Raw genomic sequence first — 25,665 nt, forward strand, 5'->3', positions numbered from 1 at the left:
GAGTTCTAGGACAGCCAGAGCTACATCGTGAGACCCTGTCTCAAAACAAAACAAAAAGAAGTTCAAGTCACATCCTTTCAGTAGAGTGGGTTTTGGTTGGTAGAATTAATTTTTTTTGGTAGTGGTTAGTCAGATCAGAACTCCTCGGTGTCGCTAACTGTGTAAATGTTTTTAGTGTTCTTCCTTGACCTGGCCCAGACTTAGCGGTCAACGACAGCTGCTACAGCACTGCGTTGTTCTTGTTCCCAGGCTGACAACCGGAAGCGGCATAAGGAAGAGAACAACGACCACCTGGATGACCTGAAAGCGGCCGAACATGCTTGGCAGAAGCACAAGCAGCTCAACGAGTCCATTATTGTCGCACTTTTCCAGGGTCAGTTCAAGTCCACGGTACAGTGCCTCACCTGTCACAAAAAGTCTCGCACATTTGAGGCCTTCATGTACTTGTCCTTGCCGCTAGCGTCCACAAGTAAATGCACATTACAGGTAAGCTTAAGATGAGGGAAGTGTGTTGATAAAAATGTTATTGTGGGGCTGGAGAGATGGCTCAGAGGTTAAGAGCACTGGCTGCTCTTCCAGAGGTCCTGAGTTCAATTCCCAGCAACCACATGGTGGCTCACAACCATCTGTAATGAGATCTGGCGCCCTCTTCTGGCCTGCAGGCATACATTCAGGCAGAACATTGTACACATAATAAATAAATCTTTAAAAAAAAAATTAAAGGAAAAAAATGTTATTGTGTGTGCATAGAAGTGTGTCTCAGCCGGGCGGTGGTGGCGCACGCCTTTAATCCCAGCACTCGGGAGGCAGAGCCAGGCGGATCTCTGTGAGTTCGAGGCCAGCCTGGTCTCCAAAGCGAGTTCCAGGAAAGGCGCAAAGCTACACAGAGAAACCCTGTCTCGAAAAACCAAAAAAAAAAAAAAAAAAAAGAGGAAGTGTGTCTCATCCTGACAGGAGAATAGGTGAGCTACATCCTAGCCCTTGGGAATTTTGTTTATTATTATCTTTCTGTTTTTTGTGTTTGAGTGTTTTGCCAATATGTGTCTGTGCACCAACTGCATGCATTGCCTACAGAGGCCAGAAGAGGACATTAGATTCCCTGCAGCTGGTGGGTATGACCTGCCATGTGGGTGCTGGGAATCAAACCCAGGTCCTCAGTAAGATCAAGTTTCCTTAACTGCTGAGCCATTTCTCTAGCCTATAGCCCTTGACTTTTTGAAATGGGTCTTGCTATGTCGCTCAGACTGGCCTTGAACTCAAGCTGTTCTTCTGTCTCTGACTCTACAGTGCTGGGAATATAGGCAATGTCACCAGGGGCAGCCAGAAGTTTGTTGGCAGTAGTGAACATAGAGAGGCCCTTCATCACTCAGCTAAACCCCGTCCAGAAAGCTCACTTAGGAAGTTGTACTTGACATTAACTTTTTCCATGTACTTTACTTGGTGATCGGACACGATAGCAGTGGAGCTAATAGAATAGCTTGTGTTGACACCTCCAGCCGTCACTTCCTCCAGTAAGTCCACCATGATCCACCAGACCCAGGGTAGAGGTCCTTGCCTGTGCTGTGCTGACTCTGTACACTGGTTGCGTCCCTCCTTATCACAGACACTTAACTCTATTATTGAGGTGTCCCTGTGTCTGCAGCACTCTTACTGAAGAGGGCATCCCGGCACTCCATGAGGAATGAATCACTGAGTATTCACTGTGTGTTTTTTTCCCACTAGGACTGCCTTAGATTATTTTCCAAAGAAGAAAAGCTCACGGATAACAATAGGTTTTACTGCAGCCATTGCCGAGCTCGGCGGGACTCTCTAAAGAAGATAGAGATCTGGAAATTGCCACCTGTGCTGCTGGTACACCTAAAACGGTAAGGCCTCTGCCTGTGCACTAGCAGTTGATGGAGGAACTGTCATGTCTATGTAATTTGCAGTTCTGTATTGTCTTTTAAGAAAACCTAATGAAGGTTCTGTAGTGACAGTTATTGGCAGACATGACAGCAGAGTAACAGTACTTATTACGAGATTTCATTTCTTAAAAATAATGGGACTAAATTGCATTTCAGATAATGAAATTTTAAGTCACGTCAAGTAAAATGTTACACAGTGTAATTCCAAAACAGATTAGCAGATAAAAATTAATATTTAGGTGCTGGAGAGATGGTTCAGTAGTTAAGGTCACTGGCTGCTCTTACAGAAGACCTGGATTCAATTCCCAACACCCACATGGCAGCTCACAACTGCCTGCAACTCTAGTTCGGGGAGATCTAATGCCCTCTTCTGGCATCTATGAGCACCAGGCACACATGTGGCAAAGCATCCATACACATAAAATGATAAAATATTTTTAATAACATTCAAATTATAAACTATAACAAAATTAATTTAATCATGTGTAATGTAGTGGCACATACCTGTAATTTCAGCATTTGAGAAATGGAAACAGGATGACCATGGGTTCAAGGCCAGCCTGGGCTTCACAAGACCTTGTGTCAAAAAAAAAAAAAATCAAAATGTAAAATCATGCTTTAAAAAAAAGTGTATGAGTGCAGGGCATGGGTCCCTTAGCTCATGTATGGAGGTAAGGGATAACTGTCAAAAGTCAGCTTTCTCCGGCTGCATTCTGGGATCTAGAGACCAAACTCCGTTCATCAGGGCTGCACATGACTGCTTTAGCCCACTGAGCCATCTCACCTGCCCAAAATACTTTTTAAGGGGAAAAGCCATGATTTTTTTGGTTTGTTTTTTTTCCCTGAGACATAGTTTCTGTGTATGTCCTGGAACTTGCTCTGTAGACCGGGCTGGCCTTGAACTCAGCGCCTCTGGGAGGCAGGTGAATCTGAGTTCAAGCACTCTGGTCTCCAGTCTAACCACGTGGAAGGACAGGGTCTACCCAGGAGAGCTGAGCAGCACTGCTCTCCTTCCGCTCCAGTCCACAGAGGAGGTTAGGCTTCTTCCTCTTTTCTCTTCAGAGACAGGCTCTTGCCCACACCCCTCAGGCCAGCATGACTCAGTCTTCTTCCCTTCATGTGCACACCACCACACCCAGCCTGAATTGGCTTTATAAAAACCCCAAAGTCTCATCTTTGTGTGAAGTATATTTTGTTTGGAAGCAAGCATTTATATTGGGTTACAGGAAATTTATAGCCAGTTGTTTATGTCAGTTTCAGCGTTGAAATGTTCGGTTTTCTGTAGTTTACAGTTAGTTTGGACAAGGGTGTCAGCTGTCACTTGGAGCATTATGGCAATAGAAATGTGTTTTTAAGTGAACATAGATTGGTTCTGTTAAAAGTTGTAGTACTAGGGCCAGGCGGTGCTGACGCATCTTTAATCCCAGCACTCGGGAGGCAGAGGCAGGCATATCTCTGTGAGTTCGAGGCCAGCCTGGTCTACAGAGCAAGATCCAGGAAAGGCGCAAAGCTGCACAGAGAAACCCTGTCTAGAAAAACAACAACCCCCCCCCCCCCAAAAAAAAAAAAAAAGTTGTAGAACTATAAAGGCTCTAAAGCAACTGTGTAGAATTGAGTTGTTGAGAAGCAGTTCATTGTTCTTTTTGTATATATGAGGCTGTGGGTTTGACCCTTGACATTGTGAATAACAACTGTGAGGTCATTACACAGAATGTTGAAAGGAGCTGAACATAGGTCTCCCTGCAGTTCATTTTAGTTCTAGTTTCCCCAAGTACAGGCATAATTCTAGAGTTGCTCTCCCTCAGCTCCTCCTCCGTGCCTTTGTGGTTAGTGCTGTAGCTGGTCCAGGAATAGGAGACCCGAATGTGGAGCTGCCTCTGCCATTCTTGCTTTCCATCTTGGGCACATCATTTACTCTCTGCAACCCCCATCTCCTTTGTAAGAGAGAAATGAACCGTGTCTGCATTAGCTTTCCATTACTAAAACAGAGGCCTTATTAAAGTGATTTTCTTCTGTGCATTGAGTGCAGGCAGATACCTGTCATGCCACACATGCAGAGGACAACTTTGTGGAGTCACTTCTCCATGGGTTCTGGGCATCAAGCCCGGGTTGTCATGAGGTTTGCATGGCAAACACTTCCCCACTGAGCATCTTATGGCCCCAAGACTTCCCAGCTGATGGGAGAGTTAAGAGCTTGCCTTGAAATCCACACCAACCAATGACAATGCACTCTTGTCTTTCCTGTGGTGTCTGTTCTGCAGATTCTCCTATGATGGCAGGTGGAAGCAGAAGCTGCAAACATCTGTGGACTTCCCACTAGAAAATCTTGACTTGTCACAGTATGTTATTGGTCCAAAGAACAGTTTGAAGAAATATAACTTGTTTTCTGTTTCAGTAAGTATCTTGTTGAACTGAAGACATTTTTAAAAACAAAACAGGAGGCTCCAGTACTTTCTTCCCTCACAGGAGAGTGACAACAGCCAAGACTTGGAACGGACTGACTCGTGCTAAGTAATGATTCGGTGTCTGTTTTGTCTTGCCACAGAACCACTACGGCGGGCTGGATGGAGGCCACTACACTGCCTACTGTAAAAACGCAGCCAGGCAGCGCTGGTTTAAGTTTGATGACCATGAAGTTTCCGACATTTCTGTGTCTTCTGTGAAGTCCTCAGCAGCCTATATCCTCTTTTATACTTCACTGGGACCACGCATAACTGATGTAGCCACATAAAGAGGTGTAGGTTATGAGCGCGTTGATGTTTTCAAACCACAGAGGCACATCTCCTAATGCTTACAGAGATAACGGATCACTGCAACTGGCTATGTAGAGGAATTCCAGAATACTGGGGGCTGTGTTACTAGCACCAATAATAAGGTCAGTGCTGTTATCAAACAACAAAAAACTGACATTTAACAAGTATCATAGTAAGCATCCCTTACAGGTATCATTTATTTCAAAACAACTTTTTTAGTCTGCCCCAAAGTTAAAAATAATTCATTAGCCAGACATTTATTATTCTATTGGTATCAAACCATTGTAACCCTCATTTTCCTATTCGCTGCTATAGCCTTTTCTCATTTCTAGTCCCAGCTTGATCCACTCTGAATATTCTAGAATGACCTAACGCAGATAGGAATGTATATGTACATATTTATTGCACTCTTGCACATCAGATCGCTGTATATAGTTGAACATGTCCTTCTGTGGAAAGCCGAGAAAGGAGTGTTGGTTGGTCTCTTTTGGCCTTTTTTAGGTAGCTGCAGGGCTTTCCTGGGGAAGTGACAAGGCAAAACTCTTTTTCTGTTGGCTCCGGGCTGTATTTGTGCACTAAATCTTTATTCTAAAAGAAAAAATGGAGACTTTAATTTTCTAAAAAGATTCATTTACATCTACATTAAAATCTTAATGAAAAAGAATCATTTGAAATCTTGTAAGTGTTCTGTCTCCCCTCCCTTCCCGCCTAGTTTTGAGGCAGGGTCTTGCTTTGTAGAACTCACCAACCGGCCTCGCACTCACAGAGGTCCACCTGCCTAAGTGCTTTTACACAGACTTCAGCCACCACCCTGATGTCTGCTTTAGTTATTCTGTAGAGGGAGGACTCAGTTCCACTCTCCCCACAAGTGGTACTCAGGTTTAAGAGCTGGAAGTCAGTTCAAATAACCCCCAGACTCCTCCCAATTCTGAAGAGTTGCGGTCAAGTGCGGAGTTGGTGTATGTGTAAAGTGAGCTACTGTGGTGAGAAGCAGGCCGTCCTCCAGAGCTGCGGCGGCGGAGTCCTCACCTTCCTCAGGACATCGGTGAACACTAAACAAAGTTGGGTTTCCACCTCACCTTCTCAATGCCTCTTGTGTTCCCCAACTCTTTCAAATTCATTACTTCTTATGTTTCTCTCTCTCTCACACACATACCCTGCTCAGTCCAGAAGTGTTGCTCATATGTTTTTAGAGCTAACGATTTGAGATTGTATAACATGTCAGGGTTCTCATCCCTGGAGAAGATTGATTCTTTTTTGTTTGTTTGTTTTTTGTTTTTCAAGACAGGGTTTCTCCATGTAGTCTTGGCACTTGTCCTGGATCTCACTCTGTAGACCAAGCTGGCCTCGAACTCACAGAGATCAGCCTGGCTCTGCCTCCCGAGTGCTGGGATTAAAGGTGTGCACCATCTCCGCTAGGCGATTTTTCCATTCTTAAGTAGCTTTAATTGCCTGTAGCTCTTCATCTAGGGATGGGACCTTGTAAGATTATCCCCATCTATGCTGGCACGTCAGTTGGTAGTGTCTCTGTGCAAGTCTCCTTGTGAGATTTTATGGGTCATGTACAAAGGTACTGTCTCATAGCAGATGCCCTGCCCCCCTCCCAGATGTTCCCTGAGCCGCAGATATAGAGGTTGTGCTGTAGGTGTGTCTTCTGGGGCCAGGTATCACTTGGTCATTTGTTCTCACTGTGATTAGTAGTGACCTCTGTGATGTCTCCATCTGCCACAGAAAGCTTCTTTGATGGGGGTGGAGAGCTGCACTTCCTGCGGATAGTAGGACTCAGGATGAAGTTGGGAGCTGCACTTCCTGTGGATAGGACTCAGGATAAAGTTGGCAATTACACTGGCAGGAGGAGGTTCTCCCCTAGGGCCCATCACCTCACCAGTTATGGGTAGTTGACTCAGTTTACCAGGCATGGATTCCCTCCTATTAAACAGTTTAAATCCGGTTAGTCCAATTAGACAGCTGTTGGCTGTCCGCATGATACAGGTGCCACCATCGCACCTGCTGGGTTTCTTGCCTCATTGGCCATTGTGGTTTATAGGTGTCCTAGCTGACTCTGACTACTGATTGCTTTCCTCTCTTGGCAGCATACATAGCATGCTGGGATACTACGAGAGCTAGTCCTCAAGGGCAGGCTTCCAGGTCGGTTTCAGCTCGAGTCCTTCAAGTCCTGTATCTGAAGTATGTGGTGTCCTCAGCAATAGGATCTTAACCTTCAAGTTCTGGAAGGCAGCCAGGGGCAGTGCAGCAGTCCTTATTGTTTTCGGAGTCTCTTCTAAACAAAGATTCTGAGAGCAGTTATTTAACTTACAGGGGAAGGTTGGAGCATGGGTTCAAGTCCTTAAGATTTATATGTATTAGTGGTGTGTGTGTGTGTGTGTGTGTGTGTACACACCTTATGGGTGCTAACAACTGAACCCAGGTCCTCTGCTAGCAGCAAAGGCTGTTATGAGCCACTGGGCCATCTCCAGCCCTTCGGGTCACTTTTGCACTGAACTTTTCCCCTGTGCTAGTGATGCTGAGGAAACATCCTACCACTGAGCTATGCACTCACCTGTGTAAACAGAAATTATTGGCGCTGGGCTGGTTAGATGGCTCAGTGAGGACCCAAGTTCAATCCCAGGACCCACACAGTGGAAAAGAGAATGAACTTCCACAGGTTACCCTCCGACTTCCACATCCACATAGGACAAAATAAGTATAAAATTTTTTGGAAGATAACTTGATACTTACAATTATGAAATATGATAGAAACCCGCTGCATGAAACATTGACCTTTGAAACCTGCAGTTCCTGGGCCCCTGTGATGGCAGTGCATGGCTTCCATGCCGCCCTTAGTGATGGCAGTGCATGGCTTCCATGTGCCCCTGTGATGGCAGTGCCTGGCTTCCATGCCGCCCTTTGTGATGGCAGTGCCTGGCTTCCATGTGCCCTTTGTGATGGCAGTGCCTGGCTTCCATGTGCCCTTTGTGATGGCAGTGCCTGGCTTCCATGTGCCCTTAGTGATGGCAGTGCCTGGCTTCCATGTGCCCCTGTGATGGCAGTGCCTGGCTTCCATGCCGCCCTTTGTGATGGCAGTGCCTGGCTTCCATGCCGCCCTTTGTGATGGCAGTGCCTGGCTTCCATGTGCCCCTGTGATGGCAGTGCATGGCTTCCATGCCACCCTTTGTGATGGCAGTGCCTGGCTTCCATGCCGCCCTTTGTGATGGCAGTGCCTGGCTTCCATGCCGCCCTTTGTGATGGCAGTGCATGGCTTCCATGTGCCCTTAGCGAGCAGGGACCTATCTCCTTATGCTGCAGACTTGTCTTATAGAGGCTGTCTGTGAGACTTACAGACCTTAGCGATGGAAGTGGGTGGTAAAGATTTAATTGACAAAGCACATTTCCCTGCAGTTTCTGATGGCTTGTTTGCAGTGATCGGGAGCGCTGTCCTAGCTCTTGCGTGTCTGTATCGGGATGGAAAAGGGTTGGCAGCTGTAGAACAGAAGATAGGCTGTGGCCGTTTGGACTGAAGTGTCTGGAATCTCACTGACTCGGGTATCGTCAAAGCTGTACCAGGCCTGAGTTACTGCATTCTTGCAGAAGGCAGTGTAATGGCCACCATCCAGATCACCAAAGTGGTTCTAGGAAAGAAAGGGTGTAAGACATGGTTTCCACCTGCAAACGCTCTGACAGAATAAAAATGACAAGGCCAAAAAGCTTTTTAAGTTGTCTCTTATACTGGGGAAATAGTTTTGTCAAGTCTTAGACAAAGTCTGACTTTGAATTGCTTATATACTGTACTCATTAACTCTTTAATAGAATTATAAAGGAAGTCAGACAACCTATATAAGCTTTTAAAATTCTGAGGTAATTTATACATATGAGTGTTCAGCCTGCATATTTGCACCACATAATGCCCAGTGTCCATGGAGGCCTGAAGAGAGCATTGGATCCCCTAGAACTGGAGATACCAATGGTTGTGTATGCTGGGAACTGAAGCCTGGCCTCAGTGACTCAATGCTGCAACAGTAAAACTGAGTAGTGGTTAAAACAAAACAAAACAAACAAAAAAACAAACAACCGTCATGGCCTAAAATATATTCTAGCTGGCTTTTTACAAAAGGAAAGAAAATAACATCAAGTGACAACCTTAGAAATGCTTTTGCCTTGCAGGCCCTAATCCTGCATCTGAACAGCATGAAGGAAGACTTAACATGTCCTAAGCCAGATGTAGCTTATACCTATAATCCTCAAATCCTATAAAACCATTAACACTAGGCATGGCGGCTGAAATCAACCGCTGAGGAGGCCGAGGCCCTTGGAAGGTTGAGGCAAGATGGCTGCATAAGTTGAAAGCTTGAATCATGTAGTGAGATCCTGTCTCAAAAAGAAAATGTCTAGCTTTTTTTATTTAATGTATGTTTCCCTGCATGTATGTCTGAGCACCATGTGTGTGCTGGTGCATGCAGAGGCCAGAGGAGAGTTTTGGGTCCCCTGGAACTGGAGTCACAGATGGTTGTGAGCCACAATGTGGGTGTTGGGAACCAGACCCAGGACCTCTGCAAGAGCAGCCAGTGCTCTTAGCCACTGAGCCATTGATCCAGCCCCTTCCAGCCTTTAGGAGATACCTTGTGCACTACAGAACCAGCACAAAGGAGGCAGATACCCATTTACGTTTCCTTAATCTCCATCTTGTCTCTTCATATCATAAAAATGCAGGAAGCAGATTGCCGAGCACAAGGAGGTGGGTGGTAACCAGAGCACTCGAACTGAGGCCACATAGGAGCCCTGGAGAGCAGGGCTTAGGTTCCAGAAAACAAGAAACACCTCAATGGAAGGACAGGCTAAGGCACTTGCCATCAAGCCTGATGACCTGAGCTGGGTAGAACCCACATGGTGGGAGGACTGATCCTTGCAGGCTGTCCTCTGACCTCCACATGCGCACTCCATGTATGTGCCTCCACACATGCATAAATAATCTTTTAAATGTGAAACCATTAACACTAGGCATGGTGGCTGAAATCCTAGCATAGGAAGCCAGACTGAGCGAGCAGGGAAAACTACCTGAAAAAGAAAACCAAAAACAAAATACCAACCAGGGACAAAGCATGTGAAGGATGCTCAACATCATAGGTAATTAAGAAAATGCTACTTAAAACCACAAGCTATCCAGTATGGTGAATATCTTGTAATCCTAGTACTTGGGATGTGGTTCAAGAACTGCCTGGGCTACAAGAGCCTAGGTAGGTAGGTAGATGATAAAGATAGGTAGGTGATAGATGATAGATAGATAGATGATAGATAGATAGATAGATAGATAAGATAAGATAGATGTAGGTAGGTGGATGACGGACGGATGGATGGCTAGGTAGGTAGGTAGATTACAGAGAGAATTTTTTTTTTTTCCGAGACAACTTCTCAGTGTATCCATGACTGTCCTGGAACTCACTCTGTAGACCAGGGTGGCCTTGCACTCACAGAGATCTGCCTGCCTCAGCCTCCCGAGTACTGGGATTAAATGTGTGTGCCACCACCGCCTGGCTTTTGGTTAACTATTTTGAGAGCTGGTTAATAACAAGCAAGGAGAATGAGTGAGCTGGAACATGATGTAGTGGTGGAGCAAATGGCACTATCACATTAGAAATCAAGTTGACGACTCTTCAAGGGTTAAGTGTACAGTTAGCATATGTCTAGCAATTCCCTCTTGGAGAAACTGTCCACACAAAACCCTGTGTGCAGCATTAATGGTACCAGTCATAAAGTAGAGTCATCCCAAGTATTCCCAATGAATGAATGAAATGTGGTATGTTCACACAGTAGAATGTTAACAAAAAGAAACAAAAGTACATGCTACAGCACAGGGAAACCTTAAAAGTATGCTGAGAAACAACACTCATTCCTTTAACCTACTTTAGAGGCAGAGGGACTTAAGGCCAGCCTGGTCTACCGAATGAGTACCAGGCTAACCAGGGCTACATATCGACATTCTGTCTCAAACAAAAACCCAACATGAGGCAGTTGTGTGATTCCATTGTGTGCTGTGCCTAAGGTGGAACACCAAGAGAAACAGGAAGTCCCTGGCTAGCTGCCAGGGGCTGGTGGGGAGAAGACATGAGTAGAGAAGACTCTTAGGAATACTGAAACTGTTCTAGAATAATTGTGATGATAATGGACAACTATGTAAGCAGACACCAAATCCCACTGAATTGTACACACCTAAGAGAAGCTCACAGTTATCCAAATAAGTATTTTTAAGTCTGAAAGACCAAAAGTTTACAGCCAGGCAGATATTGACTGTATGTGTTGAGTACAGACACACACTATGATCTGGAACGGTGCCACCCATAGATCCACATATGCAGACCTTGTTCCCAAAGTGTGAGATGGTAGAACCCTCATAGATGGGGACTTCTGAGGGGGCCTTAGGTCAGTGGGCGTGTGTCCCCTCTGGGTGAGTCATTGCCCTGACGTGCCCCTGCTGAGGCATGTTAGGTGAAGAAGTAAATCGCTATAGTTTGGAAAGATTGGTTTTTTACCCAGATGTGAACCTAGAGATGCAGACAGGCCAGGCAAGCAGTCTGTACTCAGACCTGTAACACAGTAAGAAAACACAGACAACAGGAGAGAAAAACAGGCAAAAGACACAGAAAACAAACCTCGGTAGGACAGGCTAGGACACACCTGAAATCCCAGCACCCAGGAAGCAAGTTCAAGTGCTGTCCCACCGCGCACGCAAGCAGCTAGATGGCCCAACAGGAAGCTCCCGAGTACAACAGAAACTTAAGGCGACCACACTTCCCATTGCTGCTACTGAGGTGAACATGAGCAACTGCTTTGGAATGCCACTAGTCTGTTTACTAATGCTGGCATGTGCATACCCACCCGCCAGTACCGACTCCTAAAAATAGACTCCAAAAGTCCATGTACATCTGTTCACCAAAACGTGCAAGAGCAAGTGCAGCAATACTCACGCAATGGAAGCCTACCCAGTGGTGAGAATGAACTATAGTATAACTATAGGATAGTAGAACTGTAACTGAAATTAACAACAATTTTGAGCAAAAGGACCAGATCCCATGAGGACCTACTGCAGGATGCATTTGCATAAAGCAGAGTTACTGTGTTAGAGGTCTGGTTTCCGCACCTGAAGAGGAATAAGGACCATTACACACTGATGGTAATGGCTGAGCCTCCCCCTGCCCCCGCAGAAAAGGTTTCTTTTTGTAGCCCTGGCTGTCCTGGAACTAACTCTGTAGACCAGGCTGGCCTCAGACTCAAGAGATCCACCTGCTTCTGCTTCCTAAGTGCTGGGATTAAAGGCGTGCGTTACTTACTGCCCAGCATGAGCCCTGTTCTTACTGCATGGATGTGCTCACTGGACAACTTGCCAAATTGTATACTCAGAATATATGTGTTTTCCTTCAAAAAACAGTTTTTCAAGACAGTCTAATGTGGCCCAGGCTAGCCTCAAGCTTATACAGGTGAGGATAACCTTGACCTTCTGGTCCTGCCTCTACCTGCTGAGTGCTTAGATCATAGGTGTGCACCACCAGTGACAGTTTATGGTGTTGTACATTGAAACCAACTAACGTTTTGTGGATCCTGGACCAGCCTGGCTCTTTGTGGCGGTACAGGGGAATGCTGGTGTTTCTGTTAAACACCTGTAGAAAGTCTTGTTTTTGTCCAAATAAAAAGCTGGGGGGGGGGGGGGACTGGGGGGTTGGTAGAGTGCTTGCCCAGGATCCAAACACCCATCGTGGCAATTCACAACTGTCTGTAACTCCAGTTCTAGGGGCTGTGGCATCCTCACAGCCAAATATGCAGGCAAAACCCCAAAGAACATTTAAAAAAAAAAAAAAAAAAAGGCCGGGCGGTGGTGGCGCACACCTTTAATCCCAGCACTCGGGAGGCAGAGGCAGGCGGATCTCTGTGAGTTCGAGGCCAGCCTGGGCTACAGAGCAAGATCCAGGAAAGGCGCAAAGCTACGCAGAGAAACCCTGTCTCAAAAAACCAAAAAAAAAAAAAAAAAAACCAAAAACAAAACAATAAAAAATTGGTTTTCCTGAATCAGAAACAGATCTCGGGACACAGCACCTTCGAAACTCACAATAATTAGCATCTACGTCTGATGGGAGAGAGGAAGAAGCCACTGCAAACCTCAGAGGGTGGGGAAATAGCTGTGTGGAGAGGAAGGGTAAATGCTGTAAAGGAGACAGACGGCCTACAGGGGAATAAGAAGTGAGCATTGTGCAAGTCTGAGGGTGGTTCTGAACCATGGAATGTGGAAGACTAGACAATCCTTCTCCTCTGTATCTAATATTTCTGAGACAAGGTCTCACTTATGAGTCCTGGCTGTCCTAGAACACACTATGGAGACCAGGCTGACCTTGAACTCAAGAGATCTGCTCTGCCTCATGAATGCTGGTGGTGTACAACACCACATCTGACTTCATTTTTCAATATACTACTGAGCAATAAGATGGACTGGCAGATTCAATTTCAGCATATCAGAGGGTCCTGTGACAGGCTTGTACTCTGGAAGGACGCCCACCCTCAGACACAACAGCTCACACCATGATCCAGGAGCTCAGAGAATGACTCTCTGCTCAGGCTGTTTCATGCGGGAGATTCTGGACTGTGGGGACGGCATACCCAATCCTTTGCTAGGACTCGGCACCAATCATAGCTGACTTAGAGCCAAAGGGAGCCCCTGGGACAGGCTTCAGCCAAGCATGGAGTCCTGGGACTGTTCCTGGTGTGTGGGTGCTGGCTAGAGTGCTTCATGATTACACAAGGCACACTATTAACATGGACCTGACCTCTAGGGGTGCACGTGGCCACCAAGTGGAAGGAGGGAGGAGGCAGAAGACAGGATGTTCTATCCTTTAGTATTAGGAGTTTTAGTATTAAACTCACCACCACTGCACAGAGGTTGTACTTAGGATGTTTCCGGAAAATTGGACAGATGTAAGGCGTGAGGTCCAAGTTCATGAGTGGGTAACGGACGTCTGTCCTCAGCTTCCTCTTTACTGTACCCTGGATGTCAAACCTGAAGAAATAACAAATGCATGAAATTCAAAATAAGTTTGTAAGCCACTTATGAATGGGGTCCACATGTCTAGATACATTCCAAGTACAGTTAGAGTAACTTTTGAGATAATTATCTGGTATATAAATTACTTCCTCATTGTAATACATTTATAAATGGCAAACCCATTGGCCTCACCAAAATGAGTCAACGAGAGACAGTGTAGACCTCACCAAACCTCGCCTGGTGTGGAGAGAGCAAGGCAAGCTTGCTTTCTCCTCTCCGGACCTCCCTCCCCTCCCTCCCTCCTCTCCCCCGAGTCTCACTATGTAGCCTTGACTGACCTAGAACTGTATAGTCCAGGCTGGCCTCACACCCCAAAATCAGCTGCCTCTGCCTCCAGAATGCTGAGATTAAAGGCGTGCGCCACCACACCTGGCTCCTGTCTTGGTGTTGGCACTGTTAGCATCCTGGTTTCAAAGCTGAGATCTAAATCTAAATCCAATGTTTTTTTTAGTAAGAAATTCTGTTCAAATCTTTCACGGTAGAAGTCACCAAATCTAAGCTCTTACCAGAATCATTCAGAACTTTTTAAAAAAATGTTCACTCAGGAAAATGTGCTGATTTAGGTATGAGGCAGGGGAATTACTAGATGAAATGGGTTATTCTTGGACCATAAAGCAGGAAACCCTATTCCCCAAAACTAAGGGGATGCCCTGTGTGGTAGTTTGAATGAAAACGGCCCCCATAGGCCCATAGGGAGTGGCCTTGTTAGAAGTGGGTCACTGGGGGTGGGCTTCGAGGTTTCAGCAGCTAAAGGAAGGGCCAGTGTCACTGTCCCTCTGCTGCCTGAGGATCCAGATGTAGAACTCAACTACCTCTCCAGCACCATGTCTGCCTGTTGGCTACCATGCTTCCTGCCATGATGATGATGGACTAAACCTCTGAACTATAAGCCAGCCCCAATTACATGTTGTCCTCTATAAGAGCTGCTGTGGTCATGGTGACTCTTCACAGCATAAAACCCTAAGACACCCTGTGACCTGGTCTCCTAGGCAGGGATCATCCCCGGAAACATGAAGTGTTTTATACACGGGATATTCATGCCACACAACACTGGCTTTTTTCACATTTGCCCCAGTGAAAACAAGGCCAATGTCTACCAGCTGGCTAATGGAGAAATAATTATACATCTACAAAGTGGATTAGAACACCACAACAACAAGGACCTACCACATACTACACAGGCCACCTCAAAAGCCTTCTATCAGTGAGAGGAGCCAGGCTCAAGGCTCAAAGCATCATGATGTAGGGTGTTCTAAGAGGCCAAACCGTGGGGACGGAAACAGATGAGTCATTCCCTGGGGTGGGCTGTGGGGGTGGGTCAGGGGTAGAGGGGTTTGCCGTGCAAACATAAGGAGCTGAGTTTAGATATCTGGCACCCATGTCAACGCCAGGTGGCATGTGGCCCACCTGTAACCTCGGCACTCAGGAGACAGAGACCCTAAGCACAAGCTGGCTAACTGGATTATCCAAATTGGTGAGCTCAGGGTTCAAGCCAGAGACACTGCCTTGATACCCGAAAGTGACTGAGGAAGACACCAGACATCAGCCTTCGGCCCACATGGGCGTACACACAGCACTCGCACAGAGGGAGGCATCCACATACTTTAATTCCCTGGGTTTATGGCAGAGGGAGAGCATGGTGGTAAAGAACCATCAGAGAATTTTCTGGAGTGACAGATGTTGATACATTGGTTGTCACAGATTTGACTGTATGCGTTTGTACAATTTCATATACAAAATAATTTCATATGTGTAAATATGTATTTTTAAGAGGTTCACTTATTTTGAAGTTTTATGTACATAAGTGTTTTGCCCTTGTGTATGCGTGTATACCACATGAGTGCCTATTGCCGGTGGAGGTCAGAATAGGGCCTTGGATCTCCTGGACCTGGAGTTAGAGGTGGTGGGCCATGATGGAACCAAACCCTGGCCCTGTGCACAAGCAGCCAGTGCTCTTAGCTGCTGAGCCATCTCTCCAGCCCGTGTGGAAATCTATCTTAATAAACTCAAAGCCAAAGCTCCTTAATGGGGCCATAGAACTTGGCGAGAAGGGATTGTGGGCCAAGTGCACATGTGGAGGGAACTTAGAGAAGACTGCTTCTCTCATCCTCCCATCATGGCTCCCAAAGGTCAAACCTAGGTCATGGGGGGGGATAACCACTGAGCTAGCTCTCTGGCCTTCAACTTCACTTCTAAGAAATATATTCTACCACCAAATTACCATAGCATGAGTGAGTTAAATGCTATCTCACTTATATTAGTGATTGATGGGGGAGGGCCTAGCCCATGGTGGGTGGTGCCACCCCTGGGCTGCTGGTCCTCGGCTCTATAAGAAAGCAGGCTGAGCAAGCCATGAGGAGCAAGCCAGTAAGCAGCACCCCTTCATGGCCTCTGCATTAGCTCCTGTCTCCAGGATCCTGCCCTGTTTAAGTTCATTATCAATAACCAATAGGACCCGGTGGCAGTGGTGCATGCCTTTAATGCCGCCACTATCCAACATCACTGATTTGGTTAGAGTTACTATTGCTGTGAGGAAACACCATGACCAAAGCAACTTGGGGAGGAAAGGGTTTAACTTGGCTCCTCCTTCAACATTACAGTTCATCAAGGAAGGAAGGCAGGGCAGGAACCCAAACAAGGACAGGGACATGGAGGCAGGAGCTGATGCAGAGGCCATGGAGGATGCTGCTTACTGGCTTGCTTCTCATGGCTTGCTCCACCTGCCTTCTTACAGAGTTCAGGACCACCAGCCTAGGGCTGACCCCACTCACAATGGGCTGGGGCCTCCCCAGTCAATCACTGATTAAGAAAATACCCTACAGGTTTGCCTACAGCCTGATCTTATAGAGGTATTTTCTCAATAGAGGTTCCCCCTCCCAGATGACTATAGCTTGTGGCAAGATGATACAAAAACAAACTAGCACAAGTGATCCCTTGCCCACACACAAACACATCATTTATTAAACATAACCTTTCCTTTCTTGTTGTTTCCAATATCTCATATTAAAATTACAATGTGAAACAGACTTCTCACCCTGACCCCTTCAATCCTTGGGCTTCAGTTGCCACTGAGGCTAGACCTTCACCAGTGGCCTCTTGCAGCACCAAGCCTCAGCTGTTCTCCATGACCCCTTCATGGCTTCAAAACCAGTACCACATGGGAGACTCTTACACATCACCAAGTTCAGATGGTAGCACAAGGTACAACCTTGGCCTCCTATGGAACACGGCTTCTGTGGGCTAACTGACTCTGAGGAAACTTCTCAGTTTCACCCAGGGACACTGGTCTCTTTAATCACTGTTAACTTCTCACGTCCAGCCAGCCATCATCAGTAGTCACAGCAAGCAGAGGTTTCACAGCCGTGGCCCTGGGTCTTGTTAATCACGGCTGAGTTTTCAGCCCCAGCTGACCAGAACACAGAGCTAATTCACAATAGCAAATATGCAGCAGCCCTGACCGTCTTGGTTTTTGGTTTTTTTGAGACAGGGCTTCTCTGCATAGTTTTGGTGCCTTTCCTGGATCTCTCTCTGTAGCCCAGGCTGGCCTCAAACTCACAGAGATCCACCTGGCTCTGCCTCCCCAGTGCTGGGAATCAAGGCGTGCACCACCACCGCCCAACTTAGTCTTTAAATAGCTCTCAACTTCCCTCTGGAACTTCACAAGTCAGGCCTCCATCGTCTCCAGCGCTCTCAACATCCTTATCTTCCAAGGTCCTACAAAATAGCCCACTGAGCTCTCCACACTCACTGGCTTTTCTAGCCCCAAGTTCCAAAGTCCTACAATCCTCCCCATAACATGATCAAGTCTGTCACAGCAATACCCCATTACCCTGGTACCAAGCTCTGTCTTAGGGTTACTATTGCTCTGAGGAAACATCATGACCAAAGAAACTTGGGGAGGAAAGGGTTGACTTAGCTCACCATTCTACATCTCAGTTGATCATTGAGGGAAGTCAGGACAGGAACTCAAGGCAGGAATCTGGAGGCAGGAGCTGATGCAGAGGCCACGGAGGGATGCTGCTTGCTGGCTTGCTCATCATGGCTTGCTCAGCCTGCTTTCATAAAGAACCCAGGACCAGCAGCTCAGAAGCAGCACCACCCACCGTGGGCTGGGCCTCCCCTATCAATCACTAATTAAGAAAATGCCCTACAGGCTTGCCTAGAGCCTGATTTTATGGAGGCATTTTCTCAATTGAGGTTCCCTCCTCAGATGACTCTAGCTTGTTTCAAGCTAACATAACACTAGCCGGCACAGTCACGCTAGTGAATGAACAGGTAAATCTACATCAACAGAAGATTCATTAGAGAAGTACGAAGGAGGGAGAGGGGAAACGTGAAGGTATTGCTTAATGGGAACAGGGCTTCTGTCTGGTGTATTGAAAAGTTCTGGAAATTGTGGCGGTTGGCATTTAACAGTGTAAGGGTAATTAATGCAAATGGATTACACACTTGAAATGATCAAAATGATAGATTTCATGTTGCATGTATTACAAAATTTAAAAGAAATTTCATATTAAACTGAAATCCAGTCCAGCACATGGATTGGACTCTTCATTTTTCACTTCTCTGACCCTGAGGACTAAACCCGGGACACTTTGCAGCTAAGCACCCACTTGGCCACTGATTTTAGAACAAGCTACATATTAAATGGATAAACTGTTAGTATGTGGATGACGTCTCAGTAAGATTGTTGAAAACCATCTGCCCACACGATATCAAAACCCACACACCTTTTTAAGTGAAAAACAAGTATTTTTGGTGCTTTGGAAATAGTGGACCTCACAGCTGTTTCTTGCTTGATTTCACAAAAAGAACAGTGGATTTGGTTGTTCCAGGTCAATGTGTCTTGTTGGAAAAAACACTGGAGACAGTCCTGTTGGGGGAGAAAGAGCACTTGGTGACCAGGGATCCCTGCTGACATTAGAGTATAGCAGGAGTTGTTTGTGTTCGTCCAGAATCACAGCCCATTGGAGGTGGAGGCCGGAGGATCCTAATACAAGGAGACCTTATCTCTCAAACAAACACACAAACAAAACCATAAAACTTTGGAGCCTGGCAGTGGTGGCGCACGCCTTTAATCCTAGTACTCAGGAGTCAGAGCCAGGTGGACCTCTGTGAGTTCGAGGCCAGCCTGGTCTACAGAGTGAGATCCAGGACAGACACCAAAACTACACAGAGAAACCCTGTCTCAAAAAAAAGACAAAAAAAAAACACAGAACCCTCCCTCCCCCCAAACAACAACTTTGAAGAGTTGTATAAATGTGCTTCTGGGAGTTTTTCTAAGGAACAGACCCAGGAGTTATGATGCTCTACCACCTGAGTCCTGTAAAATCTACCTAGTACGTTTTTTTTGTTTTTTGAGCTGGGGTTTGTTTTTTGAGCTGGGGCTGGTGGCTCACACCTTTCATCCAGACACAGAAGGTGCTCTTCAAGTCAAAGCTAGCTTGATCTGCATACCAAGTTCCAGGTCAGCCAGGGCTACACAGTGAGACCCTGTCTTAAGAATAATAAATAAAAATCTGGCTAGCAACAAGTGATGCTTTTTCACCGAGCTGCTGAGATGGGCTTAGGTTCTTTTCCCACTAATAATCTATGAATTATCACTTTAACTTTTCTGGTTTATTTCAGAATAATACAGACTTTGAAATTCCTAATAACAAATCAGACATCTGTTTTCTGTTATAAATCTGCTGACTCAACAGAGGGGAGAGCATTTTGAAAATCGATCATATCCCATGGTTTGAGGTGACAAATTTACAGTAGATGAGTCAGAGTGCACACCCCAGGAGATGACTTCTCTAGCCAGGCCCTGCTTCTGCAAGCTCTTGGTTTAGAGGAGGGGGGCGGGTACAGACTGTTTCCTTAGACCTGCCAGTGCTTCCCTCAAGACTCTGGAGTTCTTTCCAGTAATCTTTAGCCTTTTGATCTAAGGGAAAACAAAATAAAAAGTAATAGGGCTCTGTTCCCCGACTATACATAGGAAAACTACTGCCAGCAGATGTTTTCTCAATCTCAAAAGAAAAATTTGTGCGAAACTCTGCAAGAAAAGTGTTCCCTGGTTCCTGATTGCTTCTGACCAGCCACTTCCTTCCTCTACTGTATCCACATCAACCCACCTCCCCACTTAGAGATTAGTTCTGAGCACTGTGGTGAAGGAAATCAGAGAAGCAAACCAAGTCACCAGATCCCTCTCTCTTCCCAACAGAGCCCACAGCTTCCATCCAAAGGGTAAGACTGAAAGAGTCTTAGGGGCTGGGGAGAGGCTGAAAGGTTAAGACACTGGCTGCTCTTGCAGCGGATCCAGGTTCAGCACCCATGTGGTGGCTCACAACTGTTTTTAACTGCAGTTCCAGGGGATCTGATGCCCTCTTCTGGCCTTCTTGGGCACCAAGCATGCACAGGGTGCACAGAAATGCATTCAGGCAAACATGCATACACTGTGTAATAAAAATCAATCTTTATAAAAGAGTCCATTATAGCTAGTCCCAGCCGTAAGTATAGAGTATGGAGGTGGGAGTGAGTCATAAGGTCACAAACTCCCCATCTCAAGAGACTGAATAAACCTCACCCATATTTATAATTTTAAGTGAGGCTTTGTCTTGAGTACCTCTAGAAATACAACTAAATTTACAGTAACTATTAACCATAGGTTGCTTTTCCAAAAAATAAAAAAATGCTGTTCATTCATGGACTTTATTTATATCTTTAAGGCATACAACAGCCGTCTCCTACTAAAATTGTAGGAAATCACAGCCATGACTGTAATCGCACTGTCTGTAAGACTCAGGCAGGGTTACTTGAGCCCAATGTCCCAGGCTGGCCTGGATGACACAACAAGAAAAACCAGAACATGTATTCAGGAGCTGGGGCTCCTACCTGAAGGGAGCATTCACACTCGGATGGGATGGGGAGGGAGAGGACGGTGAAAACTTCGTTCCTGTAGGTGCAGTTCTCACACTTTAAACATGTGATGCTGTAACTGAGCTGTCCTTCAAACAGCCGGGTGACGATGGACGTCTCGCTGGCCATCACCTTCCTGCAGCATCGTTGGGAAGATCTTTGCTCATGTGCTCTTCTCTGGCAGTGCTGTGGAAAGGGACAAATTCCTCTTGGTCATCTAGTGGTTATAAGAACCATGCAAAATAGGCTGCTTTTCCTATTTTGACCAGAAAACAGTTTGGATCCAGCCAGAACACTTAGACCGTGGCAGCATGTACCAGGTGTGATATTTGACAACTCAGCTATTTCCCTTTCTAGATGAAACTAAAGGATGATAAGAATTGCCCTGGCAGGAGAAGAGATACTTCAAGGAGAGGCATTTGTGCCCTCCCTTTGGCTATCAGAATATTAAAAACGATGGTCCTTGAGATACTGGATTGCTGCTCTCAAGGCTGAACGAAGCCTGGTGTGGGTGGAGGAAGAGCTGGTCTCCCAGAAGAGATTAAGCACAGTTGCAACAACTTATCTTACTGTCTTGTAAGAAAGATGGGCACGGAAATAATGAGGGGTCGGTGACGGGCGGGACTCGCTTTGAGCAGACTCTTAGTTATGTATAGTTCTAGCCACCTGTTTAAACGTAAACCCCATGTCATTACCCCAAAGTTGACATGGGGACCACTGAACCTTTTTATTGGTTTCTCTTCCCAGTCTAGCCCCACAGGATGGACCTCTTGGGTCTTCCCAGTGTTACTGTCTCTGATTGTCCTACTGAAGGAGGTGGAGGCTGAACCGAGCTTGCTAAGGCTTTGACCCTGTAAGAGCGTTGGTAATAATTTGGCAAGCTAGGCTGGCACTTGCAAGCAAGTTGGCCCTGAGTGGAGAGGGAAGATTCAACAGGCCCCATATGTCCCCTAGAACGCTTTCCTGGGGGGCTTCTGATTTTTGGTTTCAGCCAGCGTGAGCTGCTTCAGACCCGAATTCAGCAAAGCGAACCAGTAGTTAGACACATTGTTTTGAACTCAGGTAAATCTCTCCTGGTCAGTTTGCCCAGGGCTTTGCCTTCTTGTTGGGTTGGAGGCTTTTTTGAGCTACTTGATTTCTGCTGAACCATTTGAGCTAATACCCCTTGAATGTCTGAGCAAATTTGGAGTACTGTTGGGCTATTGGCCATCTGTCAAATTCCAAGAAAAGCTGGAATGTGAGTATTTCAGATCTCTCCTGTATTACCTGCACTTGGAAAAGGGGGCTGAGGCAGGAAGATTGTTGAGTCATATACCTGCTGGACACAGTTAAGACTCTGTCTCAGAAAAAAATAAAATAAAAATAGATATTTAAAAAAAAACATTTCAGGAGCTGGAGAGATGGTTCAATGGTTAAGAGCACTGGCTGCTCTTCCAATACCCACGTGGCGGCTCTTAACTGCCTGTTAACTCCAGTTACAGGGGCTTTGATACCCCTTCTGGCCTCCATGAGAACCTGGCAAGCAAGTAGTACACAGACATACATGCACATAAAATAAAAATTAAAAAAATATTTTTAAGTGAAAAAAAAGCACATCAACCAATAAACAACAAATATCCTAACCCGGACATTTTTGTCAGGACCCTCAGCACCCAGAGCCCTGCCCTACTCAGTGCAAGGCAGGAGACACACATGCACACGCACACGCACACACACACACACACACACACACACACACACACACACACACACAAGCAGATTTTCTGATAAAGGCGCACATCTCCTAGCTCCAGGCACTTAGTTCTTACCTTTTTCAAAGCTTCATGAAGCTCATTGAGGACGTAAATCAGGAACTCCTGTGCATCTTGCTGTGTCTTTTTCAGAAAAGCCGGGTAAAGACTGCCAAGAGCCGACAGAAATATCTCTGGGGAGACACACTCTGAGTCCCCAAGCCACATATCTGTCATCAGGTAGGCAAAGGCGGTGGTGACGTCACTGCAGTCCCTGGGAAGAAGAGAGGGTCAAAGGGCAAATATTGCCTGCTGGTTTAATGAAAAGCGAAGCCCCAGTTATGGAAGCCCAGGACCAGTCCATGCCCCTGCATCAGTTCTGTCTGCCCTCCCTGCTGGGCTCCTCCCTGATGTGCTATCGAGGGACCTACAGTGCCCGGGCTTGTACAGCCCTTCACAAGGACTCCAGCAGGTCCTTCCTCGGGGACCTGGGGTGGGGCAGAGCTCAGGGAAGAATGCCTCTTACTTCTGAAGAGCGGTGATGTACTTTCCGGAGAGGAAGTACTCCACCAGCGGAGAGATACTGCACAGACACTGCAGGATGGCGTTCATGTAGCAGGTGTTGCCCAGGTTCCGCAGTCCTGTCACGCCCTGGAAGTGTGGCTGGGTCTCAGACTCTGGCAGGGAGTCATAATCTGCACACTCCGCGCTGTGTGGCCATATGGAAGGAAAGGGTTTCCGGGGAGGAGTGAGTGAGGGTGACAGCGAGGCCCCTCGGCTTAGGAAGTAAGTGCTTGTGTGGCTGGGAGGCAAGCTCCTGGGACCCAGGCTTAGGAAGTAAGTGCTTGTGTGGCTGGGAGGCAAGCTCCTGGGACCCAGGCTTAGGAAGTAAGTGCTTGTGTGGCTGGGAGGCAAGCTCCTGGGACGTAAGTGCTTGTGTGGCTGGGAGGCAAGCTCCTGGGACCCAGGCAGCCTCCGAACTCACAGCTCTCTTGCTTCACATCTCAAAGTCAGCTGTTACCTGCCACCAGCTTGGCAAGAAGGGGGTTTTGCTCGTTTTGTTTTGAGATAGGGTCTCCCTATGTATCCCTGGCTGGCCCAGTATTGGCTATGAAGACCAGACTGGCCTCGGACTCACAGAGATCCCCCTGCCTCTGCCTCCTGAGTGCTGGGATTAAGGGTGTGCACAGCTATGACACTGCTGCGAAGGATTGTTTTTGTTTTTGTTTTTTGAGACAGGGTTTCTCTGTGCAGTTTTGGTGCCTGTCCTGGATCTCACTCTGTAGACCAGGCTGGCCTCGAACTCGCCTGGCTCTGCCTCCCGAGTGCTGGGATTAAAGGCGTGCGCCACCATCGCCCGGCTGGGGAGGATTCTTAATGAATTTTCTGTCACACTACTCTCTATCAAGTACCGAAGGATTTTAACCTAGTGTCTACCACACAAGGAATGCTGTACCTCCCTTGTAGGGTGGTTGTAAGAGTTATGCAGGTGCCATGCTCGGTCCTAGATTACATAGTGAATGATAGCTTTTAAAAGAATGCAGTGGGGAGTGGGGGGGGGGGGGACTGGAGAGATGGCTCAGAGGTTAAGAGCACCAACTGCTCTTCCAGAGGTCCCGAGTTCAGTTTCCAGCACCCACAGGGTGGCTCACAACCATCTGTAATGAGATCTGGCGCCCTCTTCTGGCCTGCAGGCATACATGCAGGCAGTGCACTGTATACATAATCAATCAATCAATCAATCAATCAATCTTTAAAAAAAAAGAATGCAGTGGGGGCTGGAGAGTTGGCTCAGCAGTTAAGAGCACTCAGCGCTCTTTCGGAGGTCCCTGGCTCACTTCCCAGCACCCACATGGCAGGTCACAAGTGTCTGTAACTCCAGTTGCAGGGAATCTGATGCCCTCTTCTGACCTCCAAGGGCACTGCTTTGCTTTGGTGCACTTACATGCTGGCAAAACGTTCACACACATAAAATAAAAAAAAATCTTAAAAAAAAAATACACTGACTTATTTAGGCTCGCTTAATGGTAAGAGTCGGGATTGGAACACCTGCCTGACTTGCAGGGACGAGCAGCAGGCTCCAGGAGGCCTCCTTTCCCTAGGCAGCTTCCTGTTTGTATGTGACCTTTTCCAGCAGGGTCACTCAACACCTTTGTTCTTTATGATTTTTCTTTCCATGTCCTGAATCTAAAACGGGTGTCCCATGATCCGGCCGCCTCACTCAGTACTTGTGTTCACAGGTACACCTGTCTGAAAAGTGCTCCGATACATGGAGGGCCGTTTGCACTTTTACTCACTGACGTCACAGAGGCCTTGGACTGCCCGCTTAGGAAGTACATGAATGTTACCTTTTCGGGGTCCTTCACAGGTCAAATCCAGCAGAGCCCTCCCAAATGCAACACGTGCCCCAACTCCTCTGGGTAAGGCTCTTCCCCCATCCCTACGGTACCTACGAAGGCACAGTACATAGAGGCTCACAGGACACAGTAGACCCGGAAGTCATCTGCCGGGAATGGCCGCTGAGAAGTCATTTTAATGGGAGCACGGTGGGTTTTCGCTTCTACTCAGGAGCTAAGTTTGATCCTTTAAACTTCATTTCTCCAAGACTGTTTCCCTGGCCTTTTTTTCTGTTTTGTTTGGTTTTTTAAACAATGTGAATGCTCTCCCCCTCGTGGTTGCTGCAGACTGAGTTCATCTGACTGAGGCCTGGGCCACCTTGGTCCTTTCCTTGCATCATAATCATCTCCTTTCACCCCAAGGTTCCAGTGTGTTGTCAAGGGATACCGGCGTTTGTTTGTCTGAGATGTGTTTGAAAGGTCAACTTTCTGAGAACCGACTGTCCACATCAGGGCTCTCCCTCCATCGCTCAAGTACCCGTATGCCAAACACAAGCACACACACAGATATTCGTCCCCTGGATTAGTAGGCACTATGGCAACCCTGCTCTCATGGTCCCTAGCAGAACATCTCTCACTCTGTGGAGGAAGACGGCTTTTCTGATTCCAGTGCACACTGCAGTGCAGTCACCAGTACTCCTTCTTGGGAAGGAGACATGGTGAGACATGGACACATGACCTGTAGCACACAGGCTTATTATAAGACTTACAAGCTATGACCTGACGGGCACGCATGCTTCTCTGAGCTCAGACATGTGCTTCAGACTGGGGAAGAGGATGGCATCCTCACTCTAACTGTGACCTGGGAACGCACCTGTGCTGGGACCCTGCTGCTGCTGGCCTGCTCTTCCCTGAGCAGATCTACTGAGGCAGCCGAGCAACAGCGGAAAGCAGCAAAGA

At 46.8% G+C, this 25,665-nt stretch overlaps 2 protein-coding genes across 2 annotated transcripts in view; one reads left to right on the top strand and one right to left on the bottom strand.

Annotated features, from left to right (window-relative positions):
* Usp8 (ubiquitin specific peptidase 8) overlaps positions 1-5,321 on the top strand; it is a 57,550-nt gene extending 52,229 nt beyond the window's left edge. The window contains exons 16-19 of the mRNA XM_052722906.1: positions 250-486; positions 1,723-1,865; positions 4,166-4,298; positions 4,450-5,321. Of these exons, the coding sequence (XP_052578866.1) occupies positions 250-486; positions 1,723-1,865; positions 4,166-4,298; positions 4,450-4,635 (699 nt within the window). The 3' untranslated portion in view covers positions 4,636-5,321. The remainder of the gene's footprint in view (positions 1-249; positions 487-1,722; positions 1,866-4,165; positions 4,299-4,449) is intronic.
* Usp50 (ubiquitin specific peptidase 50) lies at positions 4,586-25,423 on the bottom strand. Its single transcript, XM_052723701.1, has 8 exons — positions 25,344-25,423; positions 24,718-24,818; positions 22,896-23,349; positions 22,448-22,643; positions 20,616-20,825; positions 18,470-18,612; positions 13,562-13,694; positions 4,586-8,286 (listed from the first exon to the last, which is right to left on the bottom strand). The coding sequence occupies exons 1-8, from the start codon at positions 25,421-25,423 to the stop codon at positions 8,095-8,097; spliced, it is 1,509 nt and encodes a 502-aa protein (XP_052579661.1). The 3' UTR covers positions 4,586-8,094.
* Positions 25,424-25,665: the final 242 nt, after the last annotated feature.

Source organism: Peromyscus californicus, unplaced genomic scaffold (genome assembly GCF_007827085.1).
Source record: "Peromyscus californicus insignis strain IS unplaced genomic scaffold, ASM782708v3 Scaffold_7__1_contigs__length_154581171, whole genome shotgun sequence".
NCBI lineage: Eukaryota > Metazoa > Chordata > Mammalia > Rodentia > Cricetidae > Peromyscus > Peromyscus californicus.

Coding starts and splice junctions, on each gene's coding strand:
- Usp50 (XM_052723701.1), bottom strand. CDS start 25,423: ATGTCTCCTTCCCAAGAAGGAGTACTGGTGACTGCACTGCAGTGTGCA. Junction 24,819..25,343: donor AAGCCGTCTTCCTCCACAGA/GTGAGAGATGTT, acceptor GTGCCTTCGTAG/GTACCGTAGGGATGGGGGAA. Junction 13,695..18,469: donor CTTGTTTTTCACTTAAAAAG/GTGTGTGGGTTT, acceptor TTATTTCTTCAG/GTTTGACATCCAGGGTACAG.